Source organism: Pseudophryne corroboree, assembly GCF_028390025.1.
Source record: "Pseudophryne corroboree isolate aPseCor3 chromosome 3 unlocalized genomic scaffold, aPseCor3.hap2 SUPER_3_unloc_27, whole genome shotgun sequence".
Classification (NCBI taxonomy): domain Eukaryota; kingdom Metazoa; phylum Chordata; class Amphibia; order Anura; family Myobatrachidae; genus Pseudophryne; species Pseudophryne corroboree.
This window is the reverse complement of record NW_026967516.1, coordinates 399351-417269: the sequence shown is the minus strand read 5'-3', so window position 1 is coordinate 417269 and position 17919 is coordinate 399351. Positions and strand designations below refer to the sequence as shown.

The 17919-nt window shown below is 45.1% G+C and overlaps 2 protein-coding genes across 2 annotated transcripts in view; one reads left to right on the top strand and one right to left on the bottom strand.

Annotated features, from left to right (window-relative positions):
- Positions 1–17919, bottom strand: part of LOC134983856 (oocyte zinc finger protein XlCOF7.1-like) — a 138659-nt gene that overhangs the window by 68309 nt on the left and 52431 nt on the right. The window lies entirely within an intron of this gene.
- LOC134983862 (zinc finger protein 585A-like) overlaps positions 4020–17919 on the top strand; it is a 139670-nt gene continuing 125770 nt past the window's right edge. Inside the window, exon 1 of the mRNA XM_063949482.1 lies at positions 4020–5576. Coding sequence (XP_063805552.1) covers positions 4057–5576 — 1520 coding nt within the window. The 5' untranslated portion in view covers positions 4020–4056. The remainder of the gene's footprint in view (positions 5577–17919) is intronic.

Here is a 17919-nt window from a genome sequence, read left to right as displayed (position 1 = left end):
GGACCAATTCCTGGCTTGACCACTTTCATTGGAAGTTTTCCCCCTGGGTGACTACTCCCCAACCTTTGAGGCTTGCATCCGTGGTTAGAAGAATCCAAGTCTGAATCCCGAACCTACAGCCCTCGAGCAGGTGCGAAGTTTGCAGCCACCAGAGTAGTGAATTTCTGGCTTTCGTTGACAGGCATATCTGCTGGTGCATGTTAAGATGAGATCCCGACCACTTGTCCAGGAGTTCCAACTGGAAGAACCGTGCATGGAATCTTCCGTATTGTAGAGCCTCGTAGGAGGCTACCATCTTCCCCAGAAGGCGAATGCACCAATGAACGGGTACCCGGGGAGGTTTCAAGACATCCCGGACCATTGATTGGATGACCAATGCTTTCTCCAGTGGTAGAAACACCCTCTGCACTTCTATGTCGAGTATCATCCCCAGGAAGGGCAGTCTCCTTGTCGGTTCCAAATGTGACTTTGGAAGGTTCAGGATCCACCCATGATCCCAGAGTAGTTGTTGAGAGCGCAATACTCTGCAACAGCTTCTCCTTGGAAGATGCCTCTATCAGCAGATCATCCAGATATGGAATTATGTTCACTCCCTGTTTGAGTAGGAGGAGCATGATCTCCGCCATGACCTTGGTGAACACCCTCGGTGCTGTGGAGAGGCCAAATGGCAATGTCTGGAACTGATAGTGACAGTCCTGTAGTGCAAACCATAGATAGGCCTGGTGTGGTGGCCGGATTAGAATGTGAAGGTACGCATCCTTGATATCCAGGGATACTAGGAATTCCCCCTCCTCCAGACCTGAGATCACCGCTCTCTGAGACTCCATCTTGTATTGGAAAACCCTCAAGTAGGGGGGGTTCAACGACTTCAGGTTCAATATAGGCCTTTCCGAACCATCCGGTTTTGGTACCACAAACAGGTTTGAGTAATAACCCTTGGTTTTTGGGTGAGGTGGAACTGGAACAATGACATTTGTTTGTACCAATTTTTGAATGGCTTCCTGTAGAATAGCACTTTCTGTCAGCGAAGCTGGTAAGCCTGATTTGAAGAATTTGTGAGGTGGGAGTTCCTGAAACTACAGTCTGTACCCCTGGGTAACAATATCCGTCACCCAGGGGTCTAGGCATGATGACGCCCAGACGTGACTGAAATCTTTTAGTGTCGCTCCCACCTGTCTGATCTCCAGGCTGAGAGGTCCACTGTCATTCTGAGTGTTTGGAGGAAGCAAAACCTGGTTTCTGTTCCTGGGAACATGTTGGTGAGGTTTTTTGGATCTTCCCTGACCTCCACTAAAAAAGGTGGGAGGGGGATTGGATTTTTTAAATTTTGCGGTCCAAAAGGACTGCAGTGTAGGTGTAGGATAAGATTTCCTAGCTGGGGCTGCTGCAGAGGGAAGAAATGTCGACTTACCCGCAGTCGCTGTGGAAATCCACGCATCCAATGCATCCACAAATAGTGCCTGACCTTTGAATGGCAGGTTCTCCACACTTTTCTTGGATTCTGCATCTGCAGCCCATTGGCGTATCCAGAGTCCTCTGCGTGCCGAGACAGCCATGGAAGTAGCAGGCCAATGTCCTTCATGGCCTCCACCATGAAACCTGCAGAATCCTGTATGTGACGTAAAAAGTAAATGTCGCTCCTATCCATACAATCTAAGTCCTCTAGTAAGATGCCTGACCACTTTACTATGGATTTAGAAATCCACGCACAAGCAATAGTGAGCCTTAAAGCCATGCCTGTAGCAGTGTATAGTGATTTGAGCGTAGTCTTAATCTTGCGGTCAGCCGGCTCCTTTAAGGCGGTTGAACCAGGGACAGGTAAAACCACCTTTTTAGACAGCCTAGATACAGAAGCGTCTACTATAGGTCGGTTTTCCCACTTCTTCCTATCCTCTTCAGGGAAAGGGAAAGCAATGAGAATTCTATTAGGGATTTGGAATTTTTTCTCTGGGTTTTCCCAGGATTTTTCAAACAAGGAGTTTTACTCCTTAGAAGCAGGGAAGGTAAGCGAGGACTTCTTATTTACTGTAATATAAGATTCCTCTACTTGTTCCGGAACCTTCTCAGAAATATGCAAAATATCCCTAATGGCTTCAGTCATTAGCTGCACCCCTTTAGCAAGGGATGCATTCCCCCACCCCTGCATATCCCCATCACCGTCCCCTGTATCAGAGTCGGTATCAGTGTCAGCTTGCATTATCTGGGCAAGTGTACGTTTTTTTGGGGTATATAGTTGGGGATTTAGATGAAGTAGTGGGAGCTGAATACTTCAAACCCACTACAGATTTTCTCAAAACCTGCGTCTCTTTCTCAGTATGTGACATCCTTGTTGAAATCTGGGATTTTATTCCCCTTAAATTATCCACCCATGGGGGTTCGGATTCAGAAGGCTGAGACAGCACATTGCAGTCCTGAGTACATGGAATAGACTCCTCAGGAGAAGATACACACTCTGGTAATGTGGTTATACACACACACACACACACACACACACACAGGAAAATGTCAGACACAGTTTCCCCCAGAGTACCTTCAGAGAGTCACAGAGTATAAGGAGCCAGCCACACAGCGCCCTGTAGGCAGTTATTATGATAAAAGCCCGGCGCTGACTAACTAACCTTAATAGGGAGGGCAGCGCTCCCTGTCAGTGTCCTAGTTCCTATGATCTGCAGGGAGAAAATGGCGCTGGTGAGTGCTGGATCCGCTGAGAGGAAGCCCCGCCCCTTGTAATGGCGCGCGGCTTCCCGCACTAATTGTTTATACTGGCCTGAGGATTTTAGTGATAACAGGATGATTAGCCCCTGTTAGCTGCGTGACCAGTGTAGGGTTTATCCGCTGCTGGCTCAGGACGCCCCTCAAAGCGCCTACACTGTGTGTTGCTGAGCCTTCCTGGAGCGCAGCCTGTCAGAGCTGTGCTCCCACCCTTGTGCCGCCATATCTGCCGGCGACTCGCTAACCGGGAAGCCGGCACTGTACTCGCCACTCTTCTTTCTTCTGGCTTTGTTAGAGGGTGGCGGCCATGCTGCGGGAGTGAGTAGTCGCCTCGTGGGCTTGCGATCAGCACCCTCAGGAGCTCAGTGTCCTGTCAGCAGAGTAGAGAACCATTAACTCTTCAGGAAGTTGGTTCCTACTCCTCCCCCTAAGTCCCACGAAGCAGGGAGGCTGTTGCCAGCAGCCTTCCTGTAACCTAACTATCTCTAGAAAATAAAAAACTAAGAAAACTCCTAGGAGCTCCCCTAGCTGTGACCGGCTCCTCCGGGCACATTTTCTAATCTGAGTCTGGTAGGAGGGGCATAGAGGGAGGGGCCAGCCCACATTATTAAACTCTTAAAGTGCCAGTGGCTCCCAAAGGACCCGTCTATACCCCATGGTACAAAATGTACCCCAGCATCCTCTAGGACGTAAGAGAAAGAAGATTATAACCTAGCAGATGATGATGATGATTGCAGGGGTATCATATGGTGTATTGCATGTAAAATACCTTGTTCCACACCTACTCTGCTGTAGCAATATACATTATATAAGGGTGAGTAACACTTGTACAGGCTTACCAGCGTATGAGCACACACATATAGGAATGCTACCTTACCAATGCTTCCAGGAGTAACGTTAGGAGACATTTCTCTGATCCATCAGCTCATATGACTAATATTATTGTTCATCTAGAATCTCCAAATCATAAGATATGTTCCTCATCCATTGTTTTACATTGGTGCTGACATAGGACTTGGCGAGTGACTACATCTCCATTTATACTTCATGGTTAGTTACCAGTACAAGAGAGAGATATATCTAAGTCTTATTATAATATTACATTTGTTATTGTGAGTGTTCTCAGGAGGGTGGACACAATGATCGTCTGAGACACAATATGATAAAGCCTTCATTAAAAGTTATGTTTTATTATACACACACATTTACAATTAAGTGTCCCAGAGAGTCGTCTTCTCCTATTGTTTACAAGGTTAATATTGTTACAGAAATGTCACATTTCCATAATGTATTTTATTTCCAGCAGATGGACACACAAGCAGGAATATCTCAGAAGGACATCTAATGTTATCCCCGGATTGTGAAATAAGAGATAATGACAGTATACAGGATTCTCCTGGAGATAATCCCATTACCCCAATTGTACATCCAGCTCTATCAGCTGATCCCCCTGATCCTGGGAAATGTTCTCCTGATCACTCTGATATTGGTGCATCTGTTACAGCTCTGACAGTAGATACAGTGTTTCCGTGTTCTATAGATGCCAAATGTTTTACACAGAACACAAAGCTTATTACCCATCAGCCAGCTAAGGCAGGTGAGAGGCCATTTCCATGTTCTGAGTGTGGGAAATGTTTTACACAAAATTCACAACTTGTTACACATCAGCAAAGTCACACAGGTGAGAAGCCATTTCCATGTTCTGAGTGTGGGAAATGTTTTGTATCGAAATCACATCTTGTTATACATAACAGAAGTCACACAGGTGAGAAGCCATTTTCTTGCTCTGAGTGTGGGAAATGTTTTACATGGAAATCACAACTTGTTACACATCAGAAAAGTCACACAGGTGAGAAGGCATTTCCATGTTCTGAGTGTGGGAAATGTTTTACACACAAATCAGATCTTGTTATACATCACAGAAGTCACACAGGTGAAAAGCTGTTCTCTTGCTCTGAGTGCGGGAAATGTTTTCCACGGAAATCACATCTTGTTAGACATCGCAGAAGTCACACAGGTGAGAAGCCATTTTCTTGCTCTGAGTGCGGGAAATGTTTTTCACGGAAATCACATCTTGTTAGACATCAGAAAAGCCACACAGGTGAGAAGCCATTTCCGTGTTCTGAGTGTGGGAAATATTTTTCACGGAAATCACATCTTGTTAGACATCACAGAAGTCACACAGGTGAGAAACCATTTTCTTGCTGTGAGTGTGGGAAATGTTTTACACGGAAATCAGACCTTGTTATACATCACAGAAGTCACACAGGCGAGAAGCCATTTCCATGTTCTGAGTGTGGGAAATGTTTTGCACAGAAATTAGATCTTGTTATACATCACAGAAGTCACACAGGTGAGAAGCCATTTCCATGTTCTGAGTGTGGGAAATGTTTTACACACAAATCAGATCTTGATGTACATCACAGAAGTCACACAGGTGAGAAGCCATTTCCATGTTCTGAGTGTGGGAAATGTTTTGCACAGAAATCAGATCTTGTTATACATCACATAAGTCACACAGGTGAGAAGCCATTTTCTTGCTCTGAGTGTGGGAAATGTTTTACAAAGAAATCATATCTTCTTACACATCAGAGAAGTCACACAGGTGAGAAGCCATTTTCTTGCTGTGAGTGTGGGAAATGTTTTACACGGAAATCCCAACTTGTTACACATCAGCAAAGTCACACAGGTGAGAAGCCATTTCCATGTTCTGAGTGTGGGAAATGTTTTGCACAGAAATCAGATCTTGTTATACATCACAGAAGTCACACAGGTGAGAAGCCATTTTCTTGCTCTGAGTGCGGGAAATGTTTTACAAATAAATCACATCTTGTTAGACATCAGCGAACTCACACAGGTGAGAGGCCATTTCTATACTCTGAGAAATAAATCAGCTCTTGCACACAATAAACATCACTCAGGTGAGGAACCATTTTAATCTTCTGGAGTATTCTCATCATTGCCATGCGTTGTTCTTCAAGGTTCTTATCCTATCTCCTATGCTTTTTGCAATATACATGTTACCACTGGGTGAAATAATCAGATGGCATGCCATCCTCTACCACTGCTACGCCGATGACCTGTCTTTTGCTCCAGGTACTGAGAACCCAGTAACAATCCTAAATGGTTGTCTAGCTGAGCTCCAAGTGTGGATAATGCCAGTTGATTGTGACTCAGTCTTGGTAAAACAGGTCCTTGTGATAGAAGCTCACCAACAAAGGGCAGGGCTACAGCTCAGCTTTGCAAACCAACTAGACTTGCGCTTGGGGGTTCAGAGTTACAAAATGCTGATCCTGTGTGCAATCTTGGTGTCCTGGATGGTGGAGTGACACTTAGACATCGGTATCTGCCACAATCAGATCCTCATCTGAGGAACATAGCCAGACTCCAGCACTTTATTCCCGCAGAAGATCTACCTACAGTCATACGTGTACTTGTATCATCACGCATAGACAACTGCAATGTCCTCTACCTGGGTCTCCCAGCAAAAGAATTGCACCGCTTGTAGCTTGTACAGAATGCAGCAGCCAGGCTGTTACCTAACCAGCCCTTTCCTGCCACATAACACCCATTCTCTGCTCCCTTCACTGGCTGCCTGTAAGATGGTGACTATTATATAATCTTACCGACTTTCCCAGCCCTACATGACCAGGGTCCATGGTACCAGAAGCAGCTTCTGCCTCCTTACTGCCCTGCTTTCTTCCACCTGCAGATGAAGGACTGTTACCAGCAGTACAAAGAATCCCCAAGAAGTTCTGAGATGAGAGAAGGGGAGACATGGTGGTGGCACTAGTGCTGTAGCGGGGGCTGCCGGAGGCACTGTCTATAGGTAATATTGTCCCCAAGCAGCGCTAAGGTGTCAGAGTGGAGACAGGGCAATGGCAGTAATGGGGGGGAGGCGGGGTTGGTGGCAGTAGCTGGAGGGGAAGGTGGCATTTGGGGAGACAGGGCGGTGGCAGTAGTGGGGGGAGATGGGGTGGTGACAGTAGTGAAAGGAGACAGGGTGGTAGTGGGGGGGAGACGGGGTGGGTGGCAGTTGTGTGGGGAGACAGGGTGGTGGCAGTAGTGGGAAGGAGTCAGGGCGGGTGGCAGTAGTGGGGGGAGACAGGGCAGTGGCAGTAGTGCTGTAGCGGGGGCTGCCGGAGGCACTGTCTGTGGGTAATATTGTCCCCAAGCAGCGCTAAGGTGTCAGGGGAGACAGGGCAGTGGCAGTAGTGGGGTGGGGTGGGTGGCAGTAGCTGGAGGGGCGGGTGGCATTTGGGGAGACAGGGTGGTGGCAGTAGTGGGGGAAGATGGGGTGGTGGCAGTAGTGGAAGGAGACGTGGTAGTAGTGGGGGGAGACGGGGCCGGTCGCAGTTGTGTTGGGAGACAGGGTGGTGGCAGTAGTGGTAAGAGACAGGGTGGTGGCAGTAGTGGGGAGGAGTCAGGGTGGGTGGCAGTAGTGGAGGGAGACAGGGTGGTGGCAGTAGTGGAAGGAGACAGGGTGGTAGTAGTGGGAGATATGGGGTGGGTGGCAGTTGTGTGGGGAGACAGAATGGTGGCAGTAGTGGAAGGAGACAAAGCAGGTGGCAGTAGTGGGGGGAGACAGGGCTGATGGTCACAGTACAGTACCAGGGGCTGCTGGAGGCAGTAAAGAGGTATGGGTCCCGCACAGAACCAGTTGATAATTAGACTTAATGATGATTATGCTTCCTTATTTATAATTAATCCCTTGTATGTGTTACTGTTATTTGATGTGTCAGCCTTTATGTGTGTTCTGTGTAATAATCCTGAAAGTAATGCTGCTACCGATCTCATCATTTGTGGTAACTTGGAAAAGATGAGATATGAGGTGCACTCTGGAAGCTTATAGGGGGTTAATCAGAGATGATCGCAGATGTGACATCACACAGCCCCTGGTAAATGGTCCTGTCCCGCCCGCGTTCACGTCTCAGGGATGCGGCCACAATGTGTGTGTCTGCGCATGTGCATATTGCCACCACCAGCAAACTGCTGCGGGCAGCTATTGCGGCTGGGTCTGAATGGCCCCCATAGGGTTTTGGCTCTCATGATATGAATCTGTTTTACTTACCTGCAATACTATAATGTAACTTGAATTATTTCTGTGCTTTAAAGGATATTTATCCATGTTGTGCAGAGTAAAGTATACTGCTCCAAAAAAATAAAGGGAACACTAAAATAACACATCCTAGATCTGAATGAATGAAATATTCTTATTAAATACTTTGTTCTTTACATAGTTGAATGTGCTGACAACAAAATCACACAAAAATGATCAATGGAAATCAAATTAATTAACCCATGGAGGTCTGGATTTGGAGTCACACTCAAAATTAAAGTGGAAAAACACTACAGGATGATCCAACTTTGATGTAATGTCCTTAAAACAAGTCAAAATGAGGCTCAGTAGTGTGTGTGGCCTCCACGTGCCTCTATGCCCCTCCTACCATACTCAGTTTAGAAAATGAGCCCAGAGGAGCCGGTCACAGCTAGGGGAGCTCTACAGAGCTCTTTTAGTAAAATCTAGAGGGAGGAGCCAGCCCACATTGTTAAACTCTTAAAGTGCCAATGGTTCCTGGTGGACTGTCTATACCCCATGGTACTAATATGGACCCCAGCATCCTCTATGGACTACGAGAAAAGTATTTACCGGTAGGTATATAAAATCATCTAAGAAAAAATGGTCTATAACAATTAGGGGTAATCCTTATTATTCACTATTGTAAAATATTCCAACGTTTTGGAACGCACAGCCATATTCCTTTGAGCCGGTGGAACGCATATTAAGGAGATGCGAATCACAGGCGATCCCATTTTGATGTTTGAAACGTAAAAACGTAACATACGGGCACTAGTGGAACGCATGGGAAGGGAAGTGCGTCACCTGGTGGGCCGAATCTCATTGGCTTAGTTATTTAATTGAAAGCACATCCCATTTAGATATCTTTGGAGCGGACACATTGGCCCTGGTCATAGGCTTAAATCCTCTGACATTCATTGGCCAGTGGTTATGGTTGCCATGACAACCCGAAAAAACAGAAGTAAACATCATTAATGCCATGGAAATTGTACAATGTGACTGTTTATTACATATCAAATGGTGACTGTACCAAACTTCAATGGTCAAAATGTACATTTAGTTTATGGATTATCCTCATTTTCCAAAGTAATATATGTATCTGCCTAATTGAATTAGGAGTGGGCGGGACTATACAGAGTTTAAATAGATGGCTCTGGGATCTGACACACACCATCACCCTGAGAAAGACTAAAGCAGTCGAAACGCGTTGGTGGGGTGGTTGTTTGGACACCCAGACCTGTACTTGTGGCATCCAGCAGAGTGGTGAGAATAGATGGGCCCTTTTTGTTATTTATCCGCTCAGCTGTGATTTTGTTTCCATTGACCCAAGTCAGGCCATTTTGGTGTGCCTGTGTGTTTTATATATTTATACCCATTAAATACCGTTTTTATCACTATATGGTTGTTTTTTTGGGAGCTACGTTACCTCTGTGGAAAAGAAACCGCTACGGGAATTTACAACATCAGTTTCAAGTAAGCTTATGTGTAAGCCTGGCTAGTTACCTTATCAGCCTATAAAGAACTAATCTTTTGTAAAGCCTGAGAGATATGGCTGTATAAACTTGAGAGTGAGCATTTATAGAATGATATCCTTTGCACACCTCGGGTGGTCCTGTTACACACACTGCTCACGGAGTGGGGGTTCTGTCTCACCTGCACCCACATTTTATACTATATTTTATAATGAAATACTACACATTGGTATTTTTTATTTGTTTTTTTAAATTCATGGACGTTGACCGTGTGGGGGAGATAAAGAAACTGCTACATGACCATATACTACTTGTCTCAAGTAAGCACACGTGTAAGCGTGATATTCTCCTGATCTTTTAAGTGTGAGAGATTTTGAATATATGAAGCAACGATACCTTTATAAGCATGGCATTTGCTGTCTGATGTAAGCTTATGAGTGAGCATCAATCTTCTCTGACCGTCTCACGTTTCTGGTGGTCCCGTAATATCCATTTCATGTTCACAAAGTAAAAGATTTCTGCTGGATTTATCTCCATTCCCCATTATTAATTTGACATTTGAGGAGTCTACTACACATTGGATTTTCTTTCTATGTTTTCTATTCACATATGGTCATCCATTGGGAAGAGACTGTATATTCGTGAGTTATAAAGAAATAAGAAACGGAAACCGTGAACATCATACAAGGACATTTCGTATTATAAGTATCTGGTACCCTTCTTTGTTTGGCGCATGACAGTATCCCCCTCTTTTGCATTGTATTCCCTGTTTCCAGTCTTGATAACACTGGAAGAGATTCTTGATTGCTGCCTTTATTGTCCATCGCAGGTGTAAACTATTCTCTTCTTTTGAATGGGCTTTACACCCCGAGTTCTTCCACACTCTGGTAGACAAGTGGGAGTTACTGAAGATAGATCTCATGCCATGCCATCCCGTCAGAACAACAAAGTTCACGCATACGGGTCAAGAACAAAGGATCCCAGGACAACCTTTGTGGATGCCCTGTCAGTGAGATGGGAATTTCGTCTGGCCTATGTGTTTCCACTGATCACCCTGTTTCCCAGGGTGATGCAAAACAGGGAAAAGGCGCCGTGATACTAATAGCTCCGGCTTGGCACAGAGGACATTGGTACACAGATCTGCAGAGGATATCGATGGATGCTCCATTTCTACTTCCTCAACATCCAGATCTAATGTCTCAGGGTCCTTGCTATTACAAGCACCTGGATCAACTGTCTTTGATGGCGTGGCTCTTGAGACTTTCATTCTGAAAGCAAGAGGATTCTCACAACAGGTAATTCAAACAATGCTTAAAGCAAGGAAACCATCCTCCGCTCGCATTTATCACCGAATATGGCAAGCCTATATTCAATAGTGCAGTGACCGGAAATTTGACCCTAGGTCTTTCAGAGTTTCCAGAGTCCTAACATTCCTTCAGGCAGGAATGGATAAAGGTCTACCGGTGGCTTCCTTGAGAGTTCAGGTGTCAGCATTGTCTGTATGGTTCCAAAAGAAAATTGCTAACCTACAGGATGTGTGCATTTTCTTCCAGGGAATGCTTCACATCCAACCACCCTGCAGTGCCTTGGGATATAAGTTTAGTCCTAAAGGCACTTCAAGTTGCTCCATTTGAACCACTAAAGCAGGTGGATCATAAATGGTGGACAGCTAAAGCTCTCTTTCTACTGGTTACTGCTTCAGCTAGAAGAGTGTCAGATTGAGGGGCATTATTATGTCGCTCCTTTTCTGATTTTTCATCCAGATAAGCGGTTCTTAGAACCAAATCTTGTTATCTTCCTAAGGTGGAGTCTAAATTCCACCTTAACGAAGAAATTGTTGTCCCGGCCTTCCAAGGGCCGGACCTTTCTGTGGAAGATGTATCATTGGACATAGTTCGTGCCTATATGATTTACGTGGATCATATCAGTGCCATCAGAAAGACAGACACTCTCTGTTCTCTATGGATTTTACAAGAGAGGATGGACTGCTTACAAGCAGACACTGGCAAGGTGGCTTCAGATGACGATTTCAGAAGCATATTCTCAAGCTGAACTCCCTATTCCGGCTAATATCTCTGTTCACCCTACACGTAAGGTAGGTCCATCATGGGCAGCACAACGTAGTGCTTCAGCTAAACAGATATGTAAGGCAGCCACATGGTCTTCCATTAACACATTCATTATAAATTATGCCTTTGATACCTCAGAACGCTGAATTCAGGCGAAGGATTCTCCTGTCCAATCAGGAGCCTCCCCACCACTAAATTTGCTTTAGGATATCCCAATGTTATCCTGTGGATAACCTGTGGACCCTGCATGAGAAATAATAGTTATGGTAGACTTACCGTTGATAACTCTATTTCTCCTTAGTCCACAGTATCCACAGGGATCCCACCCTGATGCACCTGATTTGAGGATCCTTTCACCTACTAACATCTTCCTTCTTGTACAGAAGGGTGTGCATGTGTGTTCTTCTCACCTGATTAGGGCTTTCTATGATGCTCCTGCCTTGAGCTTTGGAAAACAACTGAATTGCCTGAGCCAGGAGGCGGGGATTTAGGGGACTGGCCCATTGCATTCTGGAAGTCCGAAAGCCTTTGATCGTTGGTACTAATGCACTGATGCTACCTCATATCCCAAATGTATATCCTGTGGATACTGTGGACTTAGGAGAATTAGAATTGTCGACGGTAAGTCTACCATAACTACATATATTTCTGGCATGGTGTGGCTGCTTGCTGGGGCGCAGGCTTGAGGCTCCTCATGCCACGTGACACAATGCTTAGGATATATCTGGCGCAGCCTGTGTCATGTATTCACATGCTCCTGTAACAGCCGGCCTCAGGGAATTGGCTAGTGAACGGCTCCTATTACTGAGTTGGCAGCATCTGAGTCTTGCTACCGTCGTCTTAGGTATAAAATACATTTATTGAGCTTGTGTATGGGAACCAGCATTCAGAATCCTGCACCTTCGCACCTTCCCTGCTGATTAGTTGTACCCTGGCACTTGGATGACGGCCTTCTCTGGCTTCTGATCCATGGCCTTAAGGGCACACCAATGGTTCCTAATGGAAATATCTTCAGGAGCGTTCACGTCTAAGTAGGAGGACAGGGCCTCTTGCAAAATTCTGGTGCCTTCAGCATCTATTACTATATAATCCTGCAATCTCCAAGGTGGTAAAGGAGGAGTAGCGGGAAAAGGCGACCAGGACCCTATCAGAGGGGTGTGATCAGACCATGAAATTACTGTCGGTAGAAAAATTCAAGTCACCAGGTTCTGGGATACAATGTGATAAATACGGAGACTGACACAGGACATTTCATAAAGGATAAGCATTTATTTCTCTAAGTTACAACAATGAGACCCTGCAAATAACAAGTTATACTCAGCTACAGTAATAGGAAGAACAAATTAGAATACTCAGCTCTTATCTCAGATGTTTCATGATCTGTCCCAGATGATAGTCATCGATTATGTAGTTTAAACAATATAGTTCAGTCGCCCTCAGGGTCCCTCTTTAATAACTGTATTTATTAAACTGAGGTGGGTTTATAGAAGTCTATATCCGCTGCAGACAGAACTAGCTTCACTCGGAACTAACCTGCTATGTGTAAGTCTCTAGGCTTTATACCCTGCAAGGATACGCTGACATTGTCTTACCAGATATTACATTCAGGTCTGTGATGCTGGGTGCAGTAGTCCTTCAGTATAACATCATTTATCTTATCCTGGACAACTGTCCCCTTTCACCTACTTATGAATACAATACCCCAAACATCTTACCAGACAGTTTCCATCTGAGATACTGATACAGGTTGAGTCTCCCTTATTCAAAATGCTTGGGACCAGAGGTATTTTGGATATGGGATTTTTCCGTATTTTGGAATAATTGCATACCATAATGAGATATCATGGTGATGGGACCTAAATCTAAGCACAGAATGCATTTATGTTTTATATACACCTTATACACACAGCCTGAAGGTCATTTTAGACAATATTTTTTATAACTTTGTGCATTAAACAAAGCGTGTGTACATTCACACAATTCATTTATGTTTCATATACACCTTATACACAGCCTGGGGGTCATTTAATACAATATTTTTAATAACTTTGTGTATTAAACAAAGTTTGTGTACATTGAGCCATCAAAAAACAAAGGTTTCACTATCTCACTCTCACTCCAAAAAGTCCGTATTTTGGAATATTTGGATATGGGATACTCAACCTGTAATAGGAAGATATATCTATTATAATCAGCCAGCCTAAAAGCTGTGTATATTCTTCCCACTCACTATGTCCTTCACAATAGGTCAAAGGTGAAAGACAACTGTGGATCTATGTTTCTAACTGGTGTCTTAAGCACTAATCATAATAAAAGTACATAAAGTAATAAGGTCATACGTATACAGAATGGAGTTACACATGGACAAAATGGCATCTAAAAAGTAGTAACTAATATCACCCTATATTGAAATCTATCAATGCGAGGGATCAATTGTAATGACCTAGAAGAAGGTCTATTCTCTAATATGACCCGTGTACAGCAGAGTAATAAGTATAATCACGCACACCTGGATGTCTAATTCTCAGAGTATTATAGAGGTCAGATTCAGCTAATAAAGGGAGCATGAGGAAGCTAAGGAACAGGCGGCATTACTGGCCTGTTCATCAGTGGTGGAGGATCTATCAAGATGAGGGTCTGGAGCAAGAGTAACATCTCCCATAAGGAGAAGTGCAATTTCTTGTAGCTTTTGAAAAAAAATATGTAAGAAATCAGGGCTGTCTGGCATGAGGGGCATAGAGAGAAGTGAGGGTGACATATTTATAATGGATTTTCCCAACTAGAATCCAATATCTACCATTGCAATCCACCCACTTGCTTTCCAGGTGAATGGGGCAGGATCTATTAGAAAGGTTGGCTACACCACAGGAGATATAGCATGTTGGGTAGTTATTGGTAAACTGAGGGGGAGAGTACAATGGAACATGTGATTCCTGAATGGCTACCACCGCCGCCTTCTGGCCAGTGAAATATTTTATTGCAAGACGTCTCTTACGGGGAGAATTAAGACCTTTTACATTGACTTAAAAATGTTGCCGTGATAGAGAGATCAGATCATGGTATGAAACATCTAGGATCATCTGTGTAAAGTCCAATAGAGTCTGTAGGACGTGTGCATATTTCAAACTATCATAAAGGAAAAAATAAAATAGGGAACAAAAATGGGAGACAAACAGAAATAGCGTCCATAAAGGAGCTAGAGATTCCGTCACTAGGGTACCGTAACAGAAAGGTAGAAAAAGGTGGCGGTCGGGCCTAAAAGGGAAACCCACCGACTACCCTAAGTAGCCATACGAGAGGCAAAATCTAGTCATCATAGTAACAATTGTACAAAGAAATATCAAATCTCAATGTAACCAAAGGAGGTAAAAGCCAAGAACCTGGTCTGTTATCTAATGTAGGTTCTACCAACACCGTTATAAGGGCAACAGGATGTTAGAGGAATCAGTCATGCTTTGCCTGGACACCCAAACATTCTAGAAAGGTATTATGAAACGTAACAGTGGAAAGAATATCAGACCATATACTATATAGCTGTTATGATTCCTGTACTCCAGACCGGAGAAGATCTTATGGCAGGGATCTGAGTACAGGAACAATATGCTGGTTGTGGGAGCTGGAGAGCCTAGTAACCCCTGGCGCCCTAACTCCGTTGTCTCGCCCGTGTTATCAGAAATCCCCTGCGAGACTATGGTTGCTTGAGCCCATGGCAGCCGCGTTCGAAGGGCGGATTATGTCTGCCCAACCCCGATGCCCCCGCAGGTCTTAATGGGAGACAAGGGGAAATCCGAGACAGGGTGATAACAAGGGGCCCTCTGACTAAGCAACCAGGCCAGGGGTTACAAGCTAACTAACTTAAATCAAAAGGTATGTGCGGACTAGCCGCCAGGGAAAAGGACAACCAAAGATCCACTGATCCGACACTCCTATCCGGCACCGCTGGACACCAGAGTGGATCTGTGGAAGCGGAATCCTCCGCAAAAGCTCCAGAACACAATTAAACAAAATAATAAACAGTAAGCGGACAAGCCGCAACACACGGCTGCGCCGCGACTCACGAACACCGCCAGATGTTAAAGGTGCTCGGTCAGACTCCAGGAACAGATGGTAAACTTCCGAGTACAGGTTCTCTGAGGACAGGAACAACCGAATAGACCGGGACTGGGAACTCTCTGCAGCAGACACAGGCAAACAGGAAGCTATCACCGGCGTCTGTGAGAAGTCCAAAGGGAGCCTATAACTGTGAGCTCCCCAATCAGGAGCCAGACTAGGCAATTATAGTAATGCCGTGCAGCTTGCATGCTGCACGGCCAGCACATAATGATATGATTAGAGTAGACCCAGCAACGGGGAACGCGGCCCGTACGTGGCGTCCCTGTTGCTAAGGTCTGGGCGGCTGCGTGCGCCCGGCGTCAGCGTTGCCAGGGAGCCGGCGGCTGTACGCGCCCGGCGTCCCTGGTTGCTAGGCGCCGGGCCGCACCGCCGATCGGACCCCGGCGCCTAACAGTACCCCCCCCTTGAGGAGGGGTCAAGGAACCCCTAAAGCCAGGTTTCCGAGGAAATTCTCGAAAAAATGCCCTCTTGAGCCTCGGGGCATGGAGATCTTTATCCAGGACCCAAGACCTTTCTTCTGGACCATAACCTTTCCAATGCACCAAAAAATAAAGCCAACCCCGGGACCACTTGGAATCGAGAACCTTCTCCACCAAGAACTCCTGCTGACCCTGTACATTAACTGGTGATCTCCCCTGAGATTTTTTACGAGGAAATCTGCTGGACGAAACATATGGTTTAAGCAATGAGCAATGGAAGGTATTTCCGATCCGTAAAGTTTTTGGTAAACGTAACCGGAAAGCAACTGGATTGACTTTTTTGATAATGAGAAATGGTCCAATAAATCTAGGACCCAATCTGGCTGAGGTTTGTCGAAGTTTAATGTTGCGAGTCGACAACCACACCCTGTCTCCTACTTTAAAAGTGCACGGCCGCCGGAGCCTGTCAGAAAATTATTATAAGCAAACTCCGCCAATGGAAGAAACTCAGACCAGTCATTTTGGAGTTTGGCCGAGTACAAACGCAAATATTGTTTAAGAGATTGGTTAACTCGCTCAGTCTGTCCATTGGATTGTGGATGATAGCCGGAGGTTAATGATAATTTCATCTTTAACGAAGCACAAAAAGACTTCCAAAATTGTGCAATGAATTGTGGACCCCTGTCAGAAACAATATCAGTGGGTAACCCATGGAGTCTGAAAACATGACGGAGGAACAAGACTGCCAATCCCTGGGCAGATGGCAATCGGGGAAGAGCAATAAAATGGGCCATCTTGCTAAAACGGTCCACTACCACCCATATGACTCGGCATCCGGCTGACAGAGGGAGATCCACCACAAAATCCATGGAGATATGCGACCATGGCCTAAGAGGAACATTCAAGGGCATAAGTTGACCAATAGGCAAAGAACGGGGGAACTTTATGCTGTGCACAGACCTGACACGAAAAAACAAACTCTTTAATGTCTTTGGAAAGACCAGGCCACCATACTGAGCGGGATACTAATTCCAAAGTCTTAGCGATTCCCGGATGCCCGGCAACTTTGCTATCATGAAACTCCGCCAAAACAGTTGCTCTCAAAAACTCAGGGACAAAAAGACGACCAGCAGGAGTATTTCCCGGAGCTTGATGTTGAAGCAGCTTTAATTGGGAAAATACATCCTGTGTGAGACCTGCCTGAATGACTGAAGGCGGAAGTATGGGAGTAACAGGACTGTTGTCTTGAACCGGAAGAAAACTGCGTGACAGGGCATCTGCCTTGGTATTCTTGGAACCTGGTCTGAAGGTGATAATGAATTTGAAACGAGTAAAAAATAAAGCCCAACGAGCCTGTCGGGCATTCAGCCGTTTAGCCGATTCAATGTATTGAAGATTTTTGTGATCAGTCAAAACTGAAATGGTATGGGTCGCTCCTTCAAGCCAATGTCTCCACTCCTCGAAAGCCCATTTAATAGCCAGCAATTCCCGGTTACCAACATCGTAGTTGGATTCTGCAGATGAGAATTTCCTGGACATAAAGGCACAAGGATGTAACTCAAGGGAATCTGGATCCTTCTGAGAAAGGATAGCCCCTACTCCAACCTCCGAGGCATCAACCTCAACAATGAAAGGTAATTCTGGGTTGGGATGTCTAAGGACAGGGGCTGAGACAAAGGCTTGTTTTAAGGCCTGAAAAGATAACTCAGCTTCACATGACCAATTGGTAGGATCTGCTCCCTTCTTAGTAAGTGCCACAATGGGAGCAACTAGGTCAGAGAAAGAGTGAATAAATCTTCTATAGTAGTTTGCAAACCCTAAAAAGCGCTGAATTGCTTTTAAGTTGGCGGGTTGCGCCCAACTAAGGATGGCTTGGACCTTCTTTGGTTCCATTCGGAATCCCCGAGGGGAAATAATGTACCCTAAAAAGGATACCTCCGTGACATGAAATTCACACTTCTCCAGCTTGGCATATAAGTGATTTTCACGTAATTTCTTTAGCACCTGACGCACCTGGGTAACATGTTGTTCTACAGAGTCAGAATATATCAAAA